Below are 14,271 nucleotides of genomic sequence, written 5' to 3' on the forward strand. Positions count from 1 at the left end.
ACACTTCCCCTCCGTTGTTAGAGCAGTTAGCTTGTTTATTATATTAAGTGAATGTTATTGTCATGTTGAACAGCCAAATTTTGTTCAACTCACATAATTCTAAGTCGGGTACAGCCCTATTTACATGGTAAAAAAATAAAAAATAATAATCAAAAGGGAAAAGAGTGGCATTTTTGGGTTTTTTTCAAAGTCTGTAAACATTAGGGGTGCATGACGTAATAAATTATTGGCCAATAATAGGACATTTTTGTAATTATGCATTATACCGATAATTAAAATTAAAGCCAATAAATAGCGCCAACAGTGCAAAGCCATCCTGCTTTCATTGACTTAACAAGGCAACGTCTACACACCTGACGCAGTGGGTGTCAGTACATGTACTTTTAAACATGGTCTGCGAGCTGCCAATAAACACAGAGAAGAACAACGCTGTCTAGATGGCAAAACATGCCGCAATGTGGACCTCTTTCACAGTTCCACAGGAAGACAACAGAATTGCATGGAGGGTCTGATCTCCAACCAGCGAAAAGGTTAGACACAGCACTGAAGGACCATCTCCAGAGTGTTAGTATGAGCCAATTAGCAGCAGCGGCTTACATCCAACATCAAGATTTTAAAAGGCTCAACTCTGCTGTTAAATGTATTAATAGCCGCTAGCCATGTGATGCTACAGTTAGCGATTACTTGTGTTGTTACTTGGCAACCCAGTCTGGAGCACATCTCTCTCTCTCTGTTTGTCTCTCTCTGACTGCGTGCATGTGTGACACACATCCACTTGTTTGTCTGAGTTAAGGGTTGATGTGTGAGGTGAATCAATAGCACATTGTTATTCTACTCTGTAGGCTAGTCTATCATGGGATGGTGAGACAGCACCTGAGTGTGTTTATAAAAATGCAGCATGACAGTATACACCAGATGTAATGCGGACCTGCCGATCTGCATTGAAATTGTTCATATGAGTCAGCTGTCACTGTAGGGTTAGATGGGGGCAGGGTATTGCAGGACATTTGTCAGTACCCCAGAAAATCTCCCTCTTTTTCACAGGATAATGTTGGCAGGTATGGAAGAGTTAAGGGCCGTCCACACCAAGAACTATAACTATAAATATAAGTATAAATATACAGTTTTAAAAATTGTTCTAAACTCAAGTGGAAGGCAGCGTCCACACTACAACTATAACGACAACGATAGCGGTGGACAATATCATTCGGATCACTTTCAGAGCGATTTGATGAACAATAGAAACAGTGACAGCCAATCAAAATCCATCCGAAATGACAGGTCGAGACGTTCATCACGTCACTATGTCACTCACAGACTCATTCAACATGGCGGACGACGTAGGAGAGAGGCAAATCACCGAGGTACAAAAAAAATCCACCCCTCTATGATAAGAGTGAGTGACTTTATAAAGATGCGACCAAGAAGAGGGACATCTGGGACGCAATCGGGTGCACCCTTGGCGTAAGTGGTGTTTTTGTTCACGGAGATAAGACATTTATGAATAGCCAACGCTAGCTGTTGTGCTAACTAGCATTACCTCACGTAACTAAACATGAATGACAACAGCTGTCTCGCCTCCTTATGATTATTATTATCACCACCGTTCACGGACAAAAATTAGCACCATTTAACGTTACTAGCTGAATGCTGGTGAAATATGCAAGTGGCTGGTAGATTTGCTGTACTCATCCCTCCCCTGCTGACCGCACCGAGCAGTTGTGTTTGGCGTAACCTAGCAACATAACGATATCGTTCATTGGTGTGGATGCTGCCATTGTCATCATTATAGTTAACGTTACAGTTATCTTTCTTGGTGCGGACGGCCTTTTAGAACTGTTCTTTGTTTATGTTGTGTTATCAGTACTGATGTCAGTTAGATTTGGTTAGGTCAGGGCTATAGAATATTAAGTCGGCCGTATTTTCTCACTACATCTTAGCCTTTATTACCCTCAGGTGTAAATAAACTACAGGTTATACACTTCTTATTGGTACATCCCTAGTAAACATGCACAGTGTGCACACCTACAGAAGGATTACACATACCCAAAGTAGTTTGTAAGTGTATTTTCACACTTGGAACAGAATCAGGCCAGCTATATCCCCCTGCTTACAATCTTTATGCTAAAGCCGCTACTGCTATGCTAGCTTGTGCTAATTGCTAATTGCACAGACATTGAACTGACCTTTTGCCGCCACCCCAACTGGCAACTGCACACACTCTTGATCATCTATGACACAAGATACAACATGATACAGCGTTGTTATACTATTGGCTTACAAGCCTTGTTAGCAGCGGAACTTCAGACATCTTACACAGAGATAAACATCACATTCATTTTGTACAAAATTTTAGAAATGATTATTAATCCATTATTTTTAAGGAAAACCAATACTTTTACTCCGCACCTTTCTAAAAGCTCTGTGGATGTATTGTTTTATAAACCACCACTGTGAATGAAAGAGAAACCTTAGAGCAGCGCAGATTTTATGATGGTGCTGGTCAGTCTGCCTGCTTTGTGTCACATTTTGCTGCAATTAAAAATGGTTAAAGTCGGATGAACAGACTGAAAACTTTATCTTATGAGGTAAAACTGATGTTGACATAGTTTTCCTTTGGGGAAATAATTTGCAGTTGGAAAAACAAATAAAAAGTCACAATATATTACAATACATTTAATCGCAATATATTTAATATAAGGCTGTGCAATTAATCCCCTGGTGATCGCAATTACAATTCTGAGGTCAAATGATTTCAAAATTAATGAAATCGAGGGTAAGCGATTTTTGATCATGGACGCCTGGAGATGTTATTTTGTCTTCTACGGAAGCTGTGCATGCGCAATACTGCCCCCTCCCCTCCTCTCCTCTATTCACTCCATGAGCCAGTCAAGTAGGTGAACTATGAATAATGGAGGAGCAGGTGATTACGGAAGATTTCACAGCATGCGGAAAATGGCAGAGGGAGAACAAGAGAGGTTTGTCTGTGTGTGTGTGTGTGTGTGTGTGTGTGTGTGCACACGTGTGTGTGTGTATGTGTGCGCACGCATCAGGGCCGAACCCAAAGATACAGAGAGCAATTGTAAATGCGCGACCACGTAGAGATAGAAATGACATGCCCTCGTGTAAACAATATAAGTCATCAAGTGCGCCGCATAATCGTTTGCATAATCGTGATTTTAATTTTGACCAAAATAATCTCGATTATGATTTTTTCCATAATTGAGCAGCCCTAGCAACTGCCTGTCTCTACAACCATGACAAATCAGAGGACTCAGCCTAATTACTCCTGCGTGTATACAATACATTGGACCCAAACTGGCATAGGTGCTTTATGCACGCTCCAAAGTTTCCACCCTGGGCTTGACCCAGAAGTCGAATAGCATTGAATACATAACAGAAGAAGAAGCTGGTAACAACATGGTGAAATCTTCATCCAGAGCCGTGCATTTTTGGATGGATGAGGAGACACAGTTCATGCTGCTTCCGCTGAAAGAGCTAATTTTTATTATTTTTAAATACATCAATGGCATGCGGGTAGCTAACCGTAGCTAACTTCTTTGTCGATTGTTTGGTCTGTGATGTAATAGGTAAAAAAAAAAAAAAAAAAAAAAAAAAGGTCCAATACTAACAAGCGGAAAGGGGGCATATTGCCACAAACTGTAGCAGAGTGGGACCTACTTTGGTTAAGAAGTTGATTGCCCTTCCCTGCTTGTATACTGTGACAAGGACAGTAGTCCAATTAAATAGCCTGGTGGAGCTATAACCGTAGCTCGACTTAACTGTGCATGTTATCGTACTAACAGAAACTGGGGTAAAAGGTGTAATAAAGTGTGAAGACAAGACAACAGAATAGAAGCACTGCATGGTCCTTGTGGTGATCACATACAGGTGCTCTTTGGATACTTCAGTTGTGTTGTGCTTATTCCTTTTTGTGAAGAGCTCATTGTGGAATATGGTTTCAGGAAAAACTATAAAATGCAAGTCTTCTACAAAGTTTATCCAAGGCACACTGATAGGTTTGTGCAAAATCTAAATGCCTTTATTTCACCTGGAAATATTGCAATATAAGGTAAAGGCATTTTAATTTTGCACAGAGCACCAGCCTGAGGAAGTATCACCGTGGAGGTAAAAATAAATAAACAGAATAAATAAATAAAACAAAATAACCATAGTTTATTTTTTTTCCGTTGTTATGTTATGTAGGGCTGCAGCTAACGATTATTTTCATTGTCGACTAATCTGTCGACTATTTCTTCTATTAGTCGACTAATCATTTTATCGAAAAATGTGTTAAAATGTTGAAAAATGTCAGTCTGTCTTTCCCAAACCCCAAAATTATGTCATCTAATGTCTTGTTTTGTACTCACGCCAAAGGGTTTTAGTTCACGTCATGGGAGAGTGTGTGAAGCTGCCAATATTTGAACATAAGAAGCTGCAATAGGAGTATTTTAGGGTACCTTTATAGTACTTTTCTATGAAAAATGACTCAAACCGATTAGTCGACTACTAAAATAGTCACCGATTATTTTGATAGTCGATTAGTCATCGATTAGTCAACTAATTGTGGCAGCCCTAATGTTATGTAGGAAAAGACCCAAAATGAAGACTTTTATGTGGACTTCTTGTGGACTTCTTCTATAAGCAACTTACTGAAACAGAATCTGTATGATTCTGTCCAAAACTTTAAGCAGTTAATCACTGTAACTATTATCATTATGAGCAGTTTCCACTGTAACAACAAATACTGTAACAGACAGCTGTTATTAGTCATATGGAGTGTGAAAATGAGGAAATTCTGGGTATCCCCTCAAATACTGAGGAATTTTTACTCCTGCACCACTGAGAGCTTCCTGACGGGAAACATCACTGCCTGGTACAGAAACAGCACCGAACAGGACCGCAAGACCCTGAAAAGAGGGGTTTATTTACTTACAGCTGTTTCTTTACTGCACGCTACTGTGTTTCTAAACTGAACTGTACTGTGATTCTTAACTTGCACTCTAATGAGTTTCTCTATTGTGCTCTACCGTGTTTCTTAAGTGTTCTCTGCTGTGTTTTTTACTGCACTCTACTGTGTTCCTTTACTGTACTCTGCTGTGGTTCTTCACTGCACTTTGTATGTCTTTACTGCACTATACTGTGTTACTTTATTGCACTGTGTTTTGCCTCTGCCTGCTGGTGTTGCAGCGCTGCTCTCCTTTACAATAACTGGGCTTTATGGTGCAGCGTTTGACTGACCACGAGACTGAACATTAGAGTGTGTGGAAGTAAATGTATCCATGCATAGTGGTGCATGAAACTCTGAATTCTGAAACCTGGACTAGTAAAATAAGATCACACGAATCTGCGTGTCTCCAAAGCTCTCCTTTTCATCATGTGCAAAGTTCAGTGTACAAAACATTCAGTTAGCAGCTTTTCATTTTTAGCCAGCACTGACCACCACATTCACCAATTAAGGTGATAAACTTCTCTGACAGCAAGTCATATCAGCTGTCAATAATTAGCATAAGGTACTCTGTGAGTGGTTTGATGAAAGAATAAAATGAAACTTGTTTGTTGGATCTGTATCAGATTGAGAAGTCACCATCTGTATTGATTGGAGCTTACTCTTCAGGTACCAATGTTCAACCAGGATTAGGGCCAAAAAACATCATGGAGACATCCCTACATGTACAAATGTATCAGTGTTAAGCTAACAAGACTTTGTACTCAATCGGAACTGGCACAAATGGTAGTGGTTAGAGTTACAATACAACAATCATCATCAGGTCCCTTAGCCTAAGCTGGCTGTGAACAGTATATATATATATATATATATATATATATATATATATATATATACAGTACAGGCCAAAAGTTTGGACACACCTTCTCATTCAATGCGTTTTCTTTATTTTCATGACTATTTACATTGTAGATTCTCACTGAAGGCATCAAAACTATGAATGAACACATGTGGAGTTATGTACTTAACAAAAAAAGGTGAAATAACTGAAAACATGTTTTATATTCTAGTTTCTTCAAAATAACCACCCTTTGCTCTGATTACTGCTTTGCATACTCTTGGCATTCTCTCCATGAGCTTCAAGAGGTAGTCACCTGAAATGGTTTCCACTTCACAGGTGTGCCTTATCAGGGTTAATTAGTGGAATTTCTTGCTTTATCAATGGAGTTGGGACCATCAGTTGTGTTGTGCAGAAGTCAGGTTAATACACAGCCGACAGCCCTATTGGACAACTGTTAAAATTCATATTATGGCAAGAACCAATCAGCTAACTAAAGAAAACGAGTGGCCATCATTACTTTAAGAAATGAAGGTCAGTCAGTCCGGAAAATTGCAAAAACTTTAAATGTGTCCCCAAGTGGAGTCGCAAAAACCATCAAGCGCTACAACGAAACTGGCACACATGAGGACCGACCCAGGAAAGGAAGACCAAGAGTCACCTCTGCTTCTGAGGATAAGTTCATCCGAGTCACCAGCCTCAGAAATCGCAAGTTAACAGCAGCTCAGATCAGAGACCAGATGAATGCCACACAGAGTTCTAGCAGCAGACCCATCTCTAGAACAACTGTTAAGAGGAGACTTCGCTAATCAGGCCTTCATGGTCAAATAGCTGCTAGGAAACCACTGCTAAGGAGAGGCAAAAAGCAGAAGAGATTTGTTTGGGCCAAGAAACACAAGGAATGGACATTAGACCAGTGGAAATCTGTGCTTTGGTCTGATGAGTCCAAATTTGAGATCTTTGGTTCCAACCGCCGTGTCTTTGTAGACGCAGAAAAGGTGAACGGATGGATTCCACATGCCTGGTTCCCACTGTGAAGCATGGAGGAGGAGGTGTGATGGTGTGGGGGTGTTTTGCTGGTGACACTGTTGGGGATTTATTCAAAATTGAAGGCACACTCAACCAGCATGGCTACCACAGCATCCTGCAGTGACACGCCATCCCATCCGGTTTGCGTTTAGTTGGACGATCATTTATTTTTCAACAGGACAATGACCCCAAACACACCTCCAGGCTGTGTAAGGGCTATTTGACCAAGAAGGAGAGTGATGGAGTGCTGCGGCAGATGACCTGGCCTCCACAGTCACCGGACCTGAACCCAATCGAGATGGTTTGGGGTGAGCTGGACCGCAGAGTGAAGGCAAAGGGGCCAACAAGTGCTAAACACCTCTGGGAACTCCTTCAAGACTGTTGGAAAACCATTTCAGGTGACTACCTCTTGAAGCTCACTGAGAGAATGCCAAGAGTGTGCAAAGCAGTAATCAGAGCAAAGGGTGGCTATTTTGAAGAAACTAGAATATAAAACATGTTTTCAGTTATTTCACTTTTTTTGTTAAGTACATAACTCCACATGTGTTCATTCATAGTTTTGATGCCTTCAGTGAGAATCTACAATGTAAATAGTCATGAAAATAAAGAAAACGCATTGAATGAGAAGGTGTGTCCAAACTTTTGGCCTGTATTGTATATATATATACATATATATATGTATATATATATATATATATATATATATATACATATATATATGTATATGTATGTATATATGTATGTAGATAGGTAGATAGATAAATAGATAGATTTCTAATCTATGGTACTGATGCAGATACTTTGCCATCAACAGCAAATTAAAGGGGCAATCCACTTTTTTTTATGTTTATTTATTCAGATTCACTAAGAGTCCTGACCACATTTACACAGTTATACCTGAAGCTGCCCAGTACAACTACTGTCTGACCTGATGGTGAGTGAGCAACTCCATTCTGGGAACTAGTGTTGTCAAAACTATTGACTTATCAATATAGATTGCTTCTTAATACTTGAACCAGTTTCAATAATCATTTTCCTCAGTATCGATACACCAGTACCAGCTGCTCTTTCTTGCTCTCTCTTATTGTTAATGTGTACTAGTCCATCTGCTGTTCTCTGTTATTAATCAAGAAAAGAGAAGTTGTCATTGTCATGTTATAGCCTTGATATATTTAATCAATCAATCAATCAATTTTATTTATAAAGCCCAATATCACAAATCACAATTTGCCTCACAGGGCTTTACAGCATACGACATCCCTCTGTCCTTAAGACCCTCACAGCGGATAAGGGAAAAACTCCCCAAAAAAACCCCTTTAACGGGGAAAAAAAAACGGTAGAAACCTCAGGAAGAGCAACTGAGGAGGGATCCCTCTTCCAGGACGGACAGACGTGCAATAGATGTCGTACGTATTTATCTTGTAATACAAATTTTAACTTGTATGCCCAAAATGTCAATTTTTCCCCATGGTATTGAAAATGGTATTCAATATCGTTCTTTTTTTTCCGTATGGTTAGATATTGCGGTATTATGACAACACTACTAAGAAGTCAAGATTAGAATATTCCAGAAACGGCTTAACAGATCCGTAAAGCAGAGTCTGGTGAATGTCTTTTTGAAGACAGAGCACCCAAACCAGTCATGTCTAAAGTCTGGCCCGGAGGCCAATTGTGGCCCACAGACCTATTCTGAATGGTATATTTTGAAACAGTCTTTCAAAATATACTGTATAATTAACACAATAGTGGCTAATCAAGCAAGATCACTTTGCATTTATTTTCATTCACCTCACTTCGGCAGGACTATCATACAGTTTGTAGACATGCACCAGAACTACGTGGGCAGAACTATTGTGTTTTCACAGACGGTAAACAAGCAAACGGGTTACCTAATTCCAGATATTTTCTACTGGGTAGCAGACATGGCCACAGCAAAAATGGTTAAAGTCAAGAGGTCAAGAGGGCAGCAGCTCTCAAGTGGTGAAAAGTTGAATACTTTCTCACTTAAATATTAAACAATTGCGCCTAAGTGTTTTTTAAGAACCCATATGATGTGAGAAGCAGCTGGCACCCAGTATTTTCACATGATCTAATCTGGACACCCCTGACCTAAACAGTACACAGCATGTCTCACAGTCTCCACTAACCCATTCTCAAATGGTGGTAAAGCCTGAGCAGTGCTTGTGTGGTTTTACAGTACCTGTGTGTATGTAAGCAGGTGGACTCTGACACAGATACTGTGGAGGGTAGTGGCTCCTCTTGCTGTGTTTGTGGATTCTGTAGTCCTTCTCACTGCGAGAGCGTCGGCTCCTGTGAGGCTCTGCAGAGGATGCTGGTGGCAGCAGGCGCTCTAACAGTTCAGAGCTGGGCCATGCTCGCCTGAGTGTGCGGCTGCTTGTCTTCTTCATCCTTGCCACGCTGGGTGGCAGACAGATAGTAAATCTATCCACAACACTAAGTCAAAATAGTTTTTTCCACAAGCAAACTTTTGAATATTTGGGCCAAATGGTTGACCCAAGGCTGCAAGTTCCCAGTTCCTCACGTAAATTCCATTCTGGAGCTTTTGTGGTAACAATTTGACTTTAACAATCACCATGTTGTAAAATAAGGAATATTCCAGTCCCAGGCTGACCAGACTTTCTCATGGTCATGTCATCAGGAGAGCACGTTGAGCCATGAGTAAGAATGGAGGGAGGATTACTTCCAACTCTGCATACACACCTTTCCCTTCTACTGTTGCCTTCCTCCCTCCTCAGGTCACACCAAATGCACGATGGAATGACTGGTCAAGTGTGAGCCAATGCTTCTGCCATGACGTCTAAATTCATACACTCACACAAACGCACAAGAAACGCACACTTCGCAGTGACAAGCTGAGGGGTCTACACCACTCCAGTGGCTAGCAGTTAGCCTAGCCTGATGCCTTAGCTCAGCATAAGACTCGTTTGGCTTAAGCTTTCGCAGAAGCACAAGAAAAGAGGGAACGGTACTTTTTGAGTCGGTCAAAGGGGGTAGGGTAGGAAGAGCAGCAAAAAGACAAGCCTGGATCCCTGTCAGAGAGACAAAAGCCTGTACAGCCAAGGGAGGGAAGAAAGAAAGGAGGGAGTAAGGGAGGGGGCGCTAATACAAAAGAAAGCAAGGGGAAAGAGGCTGCGCAGCTAGCAGAAGGAGGAGAGAAAACGACACAATCTCCATGGGAAAAGCAGACACACTCCTCCCTTCTACCTCCATCCATCCATGATCATTCCTCCAGGACTCCATTCATACACACCAGTAGTTGATCCTCTGGGAAAAAAAAACTGTGTGTGTGTGTGTGAGAGAGAGAGAGAGAGACAGTGTACCACAGCTGAGCAAAGGGATGATGTAGAACGTATAAAAGACAGAAATCCACAAAAAGCAACATTTAGTAAGAAGAAAGGGTTAATCCAGAGCAGAGCAAGCGCTGCCTCGGCTTCTCCTTTGTCTTCTCCTTCGTCCGCTCGCCTCTCTCTTTCTGCCTACTGCTCGCCTGTCTGCACTCACTCTGTCGCTCACCGTGTTGTTGTTGGAGAGGAGGGAGAGAGAGAGAGACAGGGAGAAGAGGGAGGAGAGCAGGGAGAGTGAGGAGGCGGGGGGAGTGCAAGAATCGTTTCCCCCCACAAATAGACACACACACACACACACACACACACACACACACACACACACACACACACATTCCCCCTGTTGTCAAGGCTGAGCACTGCTACCCATTCATAGAAAGCACACTTTTACAAACTGATATCCTTTAGCTGAATGCTACTTAGTGACCTGTGTGTGTACGTGTGTGTGTTCAAAGTCTAGTTTGGATAGAAGCCAAGTCCACAAGCCAGCCAATCAGCAAGCAGTACACTGACCAATGTTGCAACACACAGCAACACAGGCAACAGACAGTGTTTGGAGTTAATAATGTGCTGTCGCTTCATGTCAACACCACTAACACACTGCCAAGTGCTGTAAACTGTCACCTCAATATCCCCAAAGAACAAACACCCCTTCTTTAGTAATACTACCTCCATACACATACACTGTAGCAACATGCGCTCACCTAGCAAAGAACACAGACTAGGGGTGTAACAGTACACAAAAATCACGGTTCGGTACGTACCTCGGTACACAAGTCACGGTTCGTTTTTTTTCGGTACAGTAATGAAAAAAAAAGACAACTATTAAATATCTTTTACTTATTGGTAGCCTTATTAAAACATACCACCACAGCAGGTAACTCTTTTTACACAATTTTTGAATGAAACAAATATATATAAAATCCTGCTTTTTCACATTGTTTGAATGAAAATAGAAATATAAATTTCTGCTTAAACAGTTTTACTCATTTAAAATAAAAAGTATAGTGCAGCTGGTCAGCTTTACAGCCTGCTCAGATTCAGTTTTACTAGGAACTTACTTAGCTTTCCCACTTTGTTAAAGTGCAGTAAACAAAACATGCTTATATCTAAAGTGCAGCTTAAACAATTTTACTCAACTCCAATGGCGTTGGTTATTTCTTTAGCACGATGGACAGGGAAACGCTCTTTCTTTTTAAACGATGATATCGTAGTTTGCACCAGATTGCTTTTTCTAGTCATGCCAGTTAATGTTCAAACTCGGGTGGTGTTGCTTTAGATGCGTTAGCATGTTAGACGTGTTTCCAAGTACATACCCGACCGCTGTTCTGCAGTGTCGGCACACTGCTTTTGTCTTGTCAACTTGTTTATTTCCATCTTCGTATTTTACCCTGAAACCAAAGTGTTCCTGAACGGAGGACTTAAGGTTTGCGGGTGGGTCTTCAGGTTCGTCAGGCTCCCTTGCCATGTTGTCAACATGCGAGAATGCGCTGCACAAAGTGAAAGCAGAGATTTACAGTCGGACTCGGTCTGTCACTCAATTATGTCCGTCGGGGAACTAGATATTTTAAATGGTTCGGATCGCAAAAACGGAATTAAAATAAAACAAAATAAAATAAAATAATATCCTGCGCCCAATAATTCGGTACAGGGTCGTGCCGAACCGAAAGTCGCATACTGAACGGTTCGACACAAATACATGTACCGTTATGGCCCTAACACAGACCCAATGAACACACTGATGTCATCAACACAAGTCCAGCCTGTCCATGCAGTAGGTGTCAAGGTAAGACCTAGAAGAATCAATGCAGTCATTGTCATACATGCTGTCCTCATTGTTTACTGAAGTGTACAGTAGTGACATTAACCCTATGAGCACCACAACTAATCATTATTCTTTGGGGTCCAAGCAACAACATGCGCTGCTGAAGCCCTAATGGTTTTGTTCACATTCACACTGATTCTTTCTTTTTCTTACTTTTCTCAAATAAAACTGTAAGACAAAAACTTTTGCAGGTGGGTTGTAAATTCCACCCACTACTCAGGCACAAAAAAAATGTAACTCACTGAACTACAGTGGTGCAATAACAAAAACATTTTCATTTTTGCAATGATCTCAAAAAAGGCATGGCTTAGAGTCAAAACTCTTTCATCATTTTAATCTCTCAATTCATCTGCATCTTTGGTTCAATGGTCTTCTGCTCTTAAAATGTCAATTTTTTTTTCTCTCCATTTTCTTAGTCACCGTCGCGGGGGGGCTGGAGCCTATCCCGGCTGACATCGGGCGAGAAGCAGGGTACACCCTGGACAGGTCGCCAGACTATCGCAGGGCTGACACATAGAGACAAACAACCATTCACGCTCACATTCACACCTATGGACAATTTAGAGTTACCAATTAACCTAGTCCCCAATCTGCATGTCTTTGGACTGTGGGAGGAAGCCGGAGTGCCTGGAGAGAACCCACGCTGACACGGGGAGAACATGCAAACTCCACACAGAAGGGCTCCCACGCCCGGGATTGAACCGGCAACCCTCTTGCTGTGAGGCGAGAGTGCTAACCACCACACCACCGTGCCGCCCTATTTCAGTTCAATTTTACATAAATACTCATAAATCGAAAATGGTTCAAGCAATTGTAACCAAACCTGGTGAACATGTGTGGACGCTTTGTCCGAGTTTTGTCTGAGCTTTGTCCAATCTTGAGATATTCTGCCACTGGGGGGCACCACAAATGCAGAAAGTTTATATCTTATAGCCAGCTTTCATTCATATGAAATTTGGTTTTCACCATCTAGGGTCATGACTTAGTCAATGAATAAAATTTGGTAATGACTCTAAATAAATTAATCTAAATTTCAAGACATTCACATTCAAAGCTAAAGAAAAAATCAGAATAAATCACCAGTGTGTCCTACAGAGCTGAATTTCTTTAGCACATCCTCAGAATTGTGATAAAAGTTTGCAGCACAGCAACCTATAGTTAATTCAGAAGTCCATCACTCTGTATTTTTAAGAACATGCAAATTCAATTAACATCTACATCTCCACAAGTTTTTATTCAAATACTACCAATATGAACACAGACATTCTTTGCATACTAGATATAACATGTTTTAAATGGTGTTCAGATCAGTTAAACGGTTAGCCCGCAGTTATATCTAATATACTGTTGTAATTTGTATTGTAATGCGCAACATTTTTTATTTCATCCCATTTTTAACCAAATGTCACTAAACTATTTGACAATACACTTGAAACCAGCAGATTGATGTGAGATTTATTTTCAGAATTTTATCACCAATGCTTTTTAAATGCTTTAAGACTAAAATGACAAAAAACAAAACAAAACAAAATAAGGTTTTGCTCATGTGATATCATTGCCTTAAATCATCAGAAGGAGGTGTCTAAGCCATGTCTTTCAGGTGGAACAGTGAGTAGGTCACCTGCTCTGGTGATATAGAGGTCAAAGGTTCAAACCCCTAGATGGGCAAGCATTATGCTTTCTGAACAAATTCACTAAAGCCTTGGTAAAAAAAAGGTCAGTGTATGAGTTTTTTTAAGAATCGTAACCCCAACAGTTAAATTGTTGTGAATATTTCAAGTTGTGTGACCTTCCGCTCTATGCCATCTGCTTCTGACTCCCCCCGTGTTACTTAATCACCCAGTGGGCAGGGCTGAAAGGGGCTGCACCTGGGTAGATGACGCAAGCGGTGTGCATCCTCCTGTTTTTTGTCCATCTTTTGTGAACTGTTGAGGGTTAAAAGTTGACATGTTTTATCCTGCCCTACTTTATCGATTTCCAGTGAAACAGTTCAATCTCCTGTGACAAATCTCAAATATCCAATCATCATGTCAAAACCTACTAGCATGTCTCCAGGTATTTTTGATGGTTGTAGATACACAATGATCAGGTGCTTGGTTCAGTACTTTGGTGGTAAGGTTGATGAGTTGTAATGCAAAGGGAAAGACTTCAAATCCCCCTTTGCCATTCTGCAGGTGGTCTAAATCTTTGCATTTTCCAGGATAACTTTTCACATGGTAGCAATATTTGTACAGACATTAATAGACATGGGATGCATTTCAGTTCTTGA

At 40.9% G+C, this 14,271-nt stretch overlaps 1 protein-coding gene across 1 annotated transcript in view; it reads right to left on the minus strand.

Annotated features, from left to right (window-relative positions):
• Positions 1–10,337, minus strand: part of LOC125894714 (storkhead-box protein 2-like) — a 92,604-nt gene extending 82,267 nt beyond the window's left edge. Inside the window, exon 1 of the mRNA XM_049586303.1 lies at positions 9,016–10,337. Coding sequence (XP_049442260.1) covers positions 9,016–9,223 — 208 coding nt within the window. The 5' untranslated portion in view covers positions 9,224–10,337. The remainder of the gene's footprint in view (positions 1–9,015) is intronic.
• Between the last annotated feature and the right edge of the window lie 3,934 nt (positions 10,338–14,271).

The sequence above is a fragment of the Epinephelus fuscoguttatus genome, linkage group LG9, assembly GCF_011397635.1.
Source record: "Epinephelus fuscoguttatus linkage group LG9, E.fuscoguttatus.final_Chr_v1".
NCBI classification, from domain to species: domain Eukaryota; kingdom Metazoa; phylum Chordata; class Actinopteri; order Perciformes; family Serranidae; genus Epinephelus; species Epinephelus fuscoguttatus.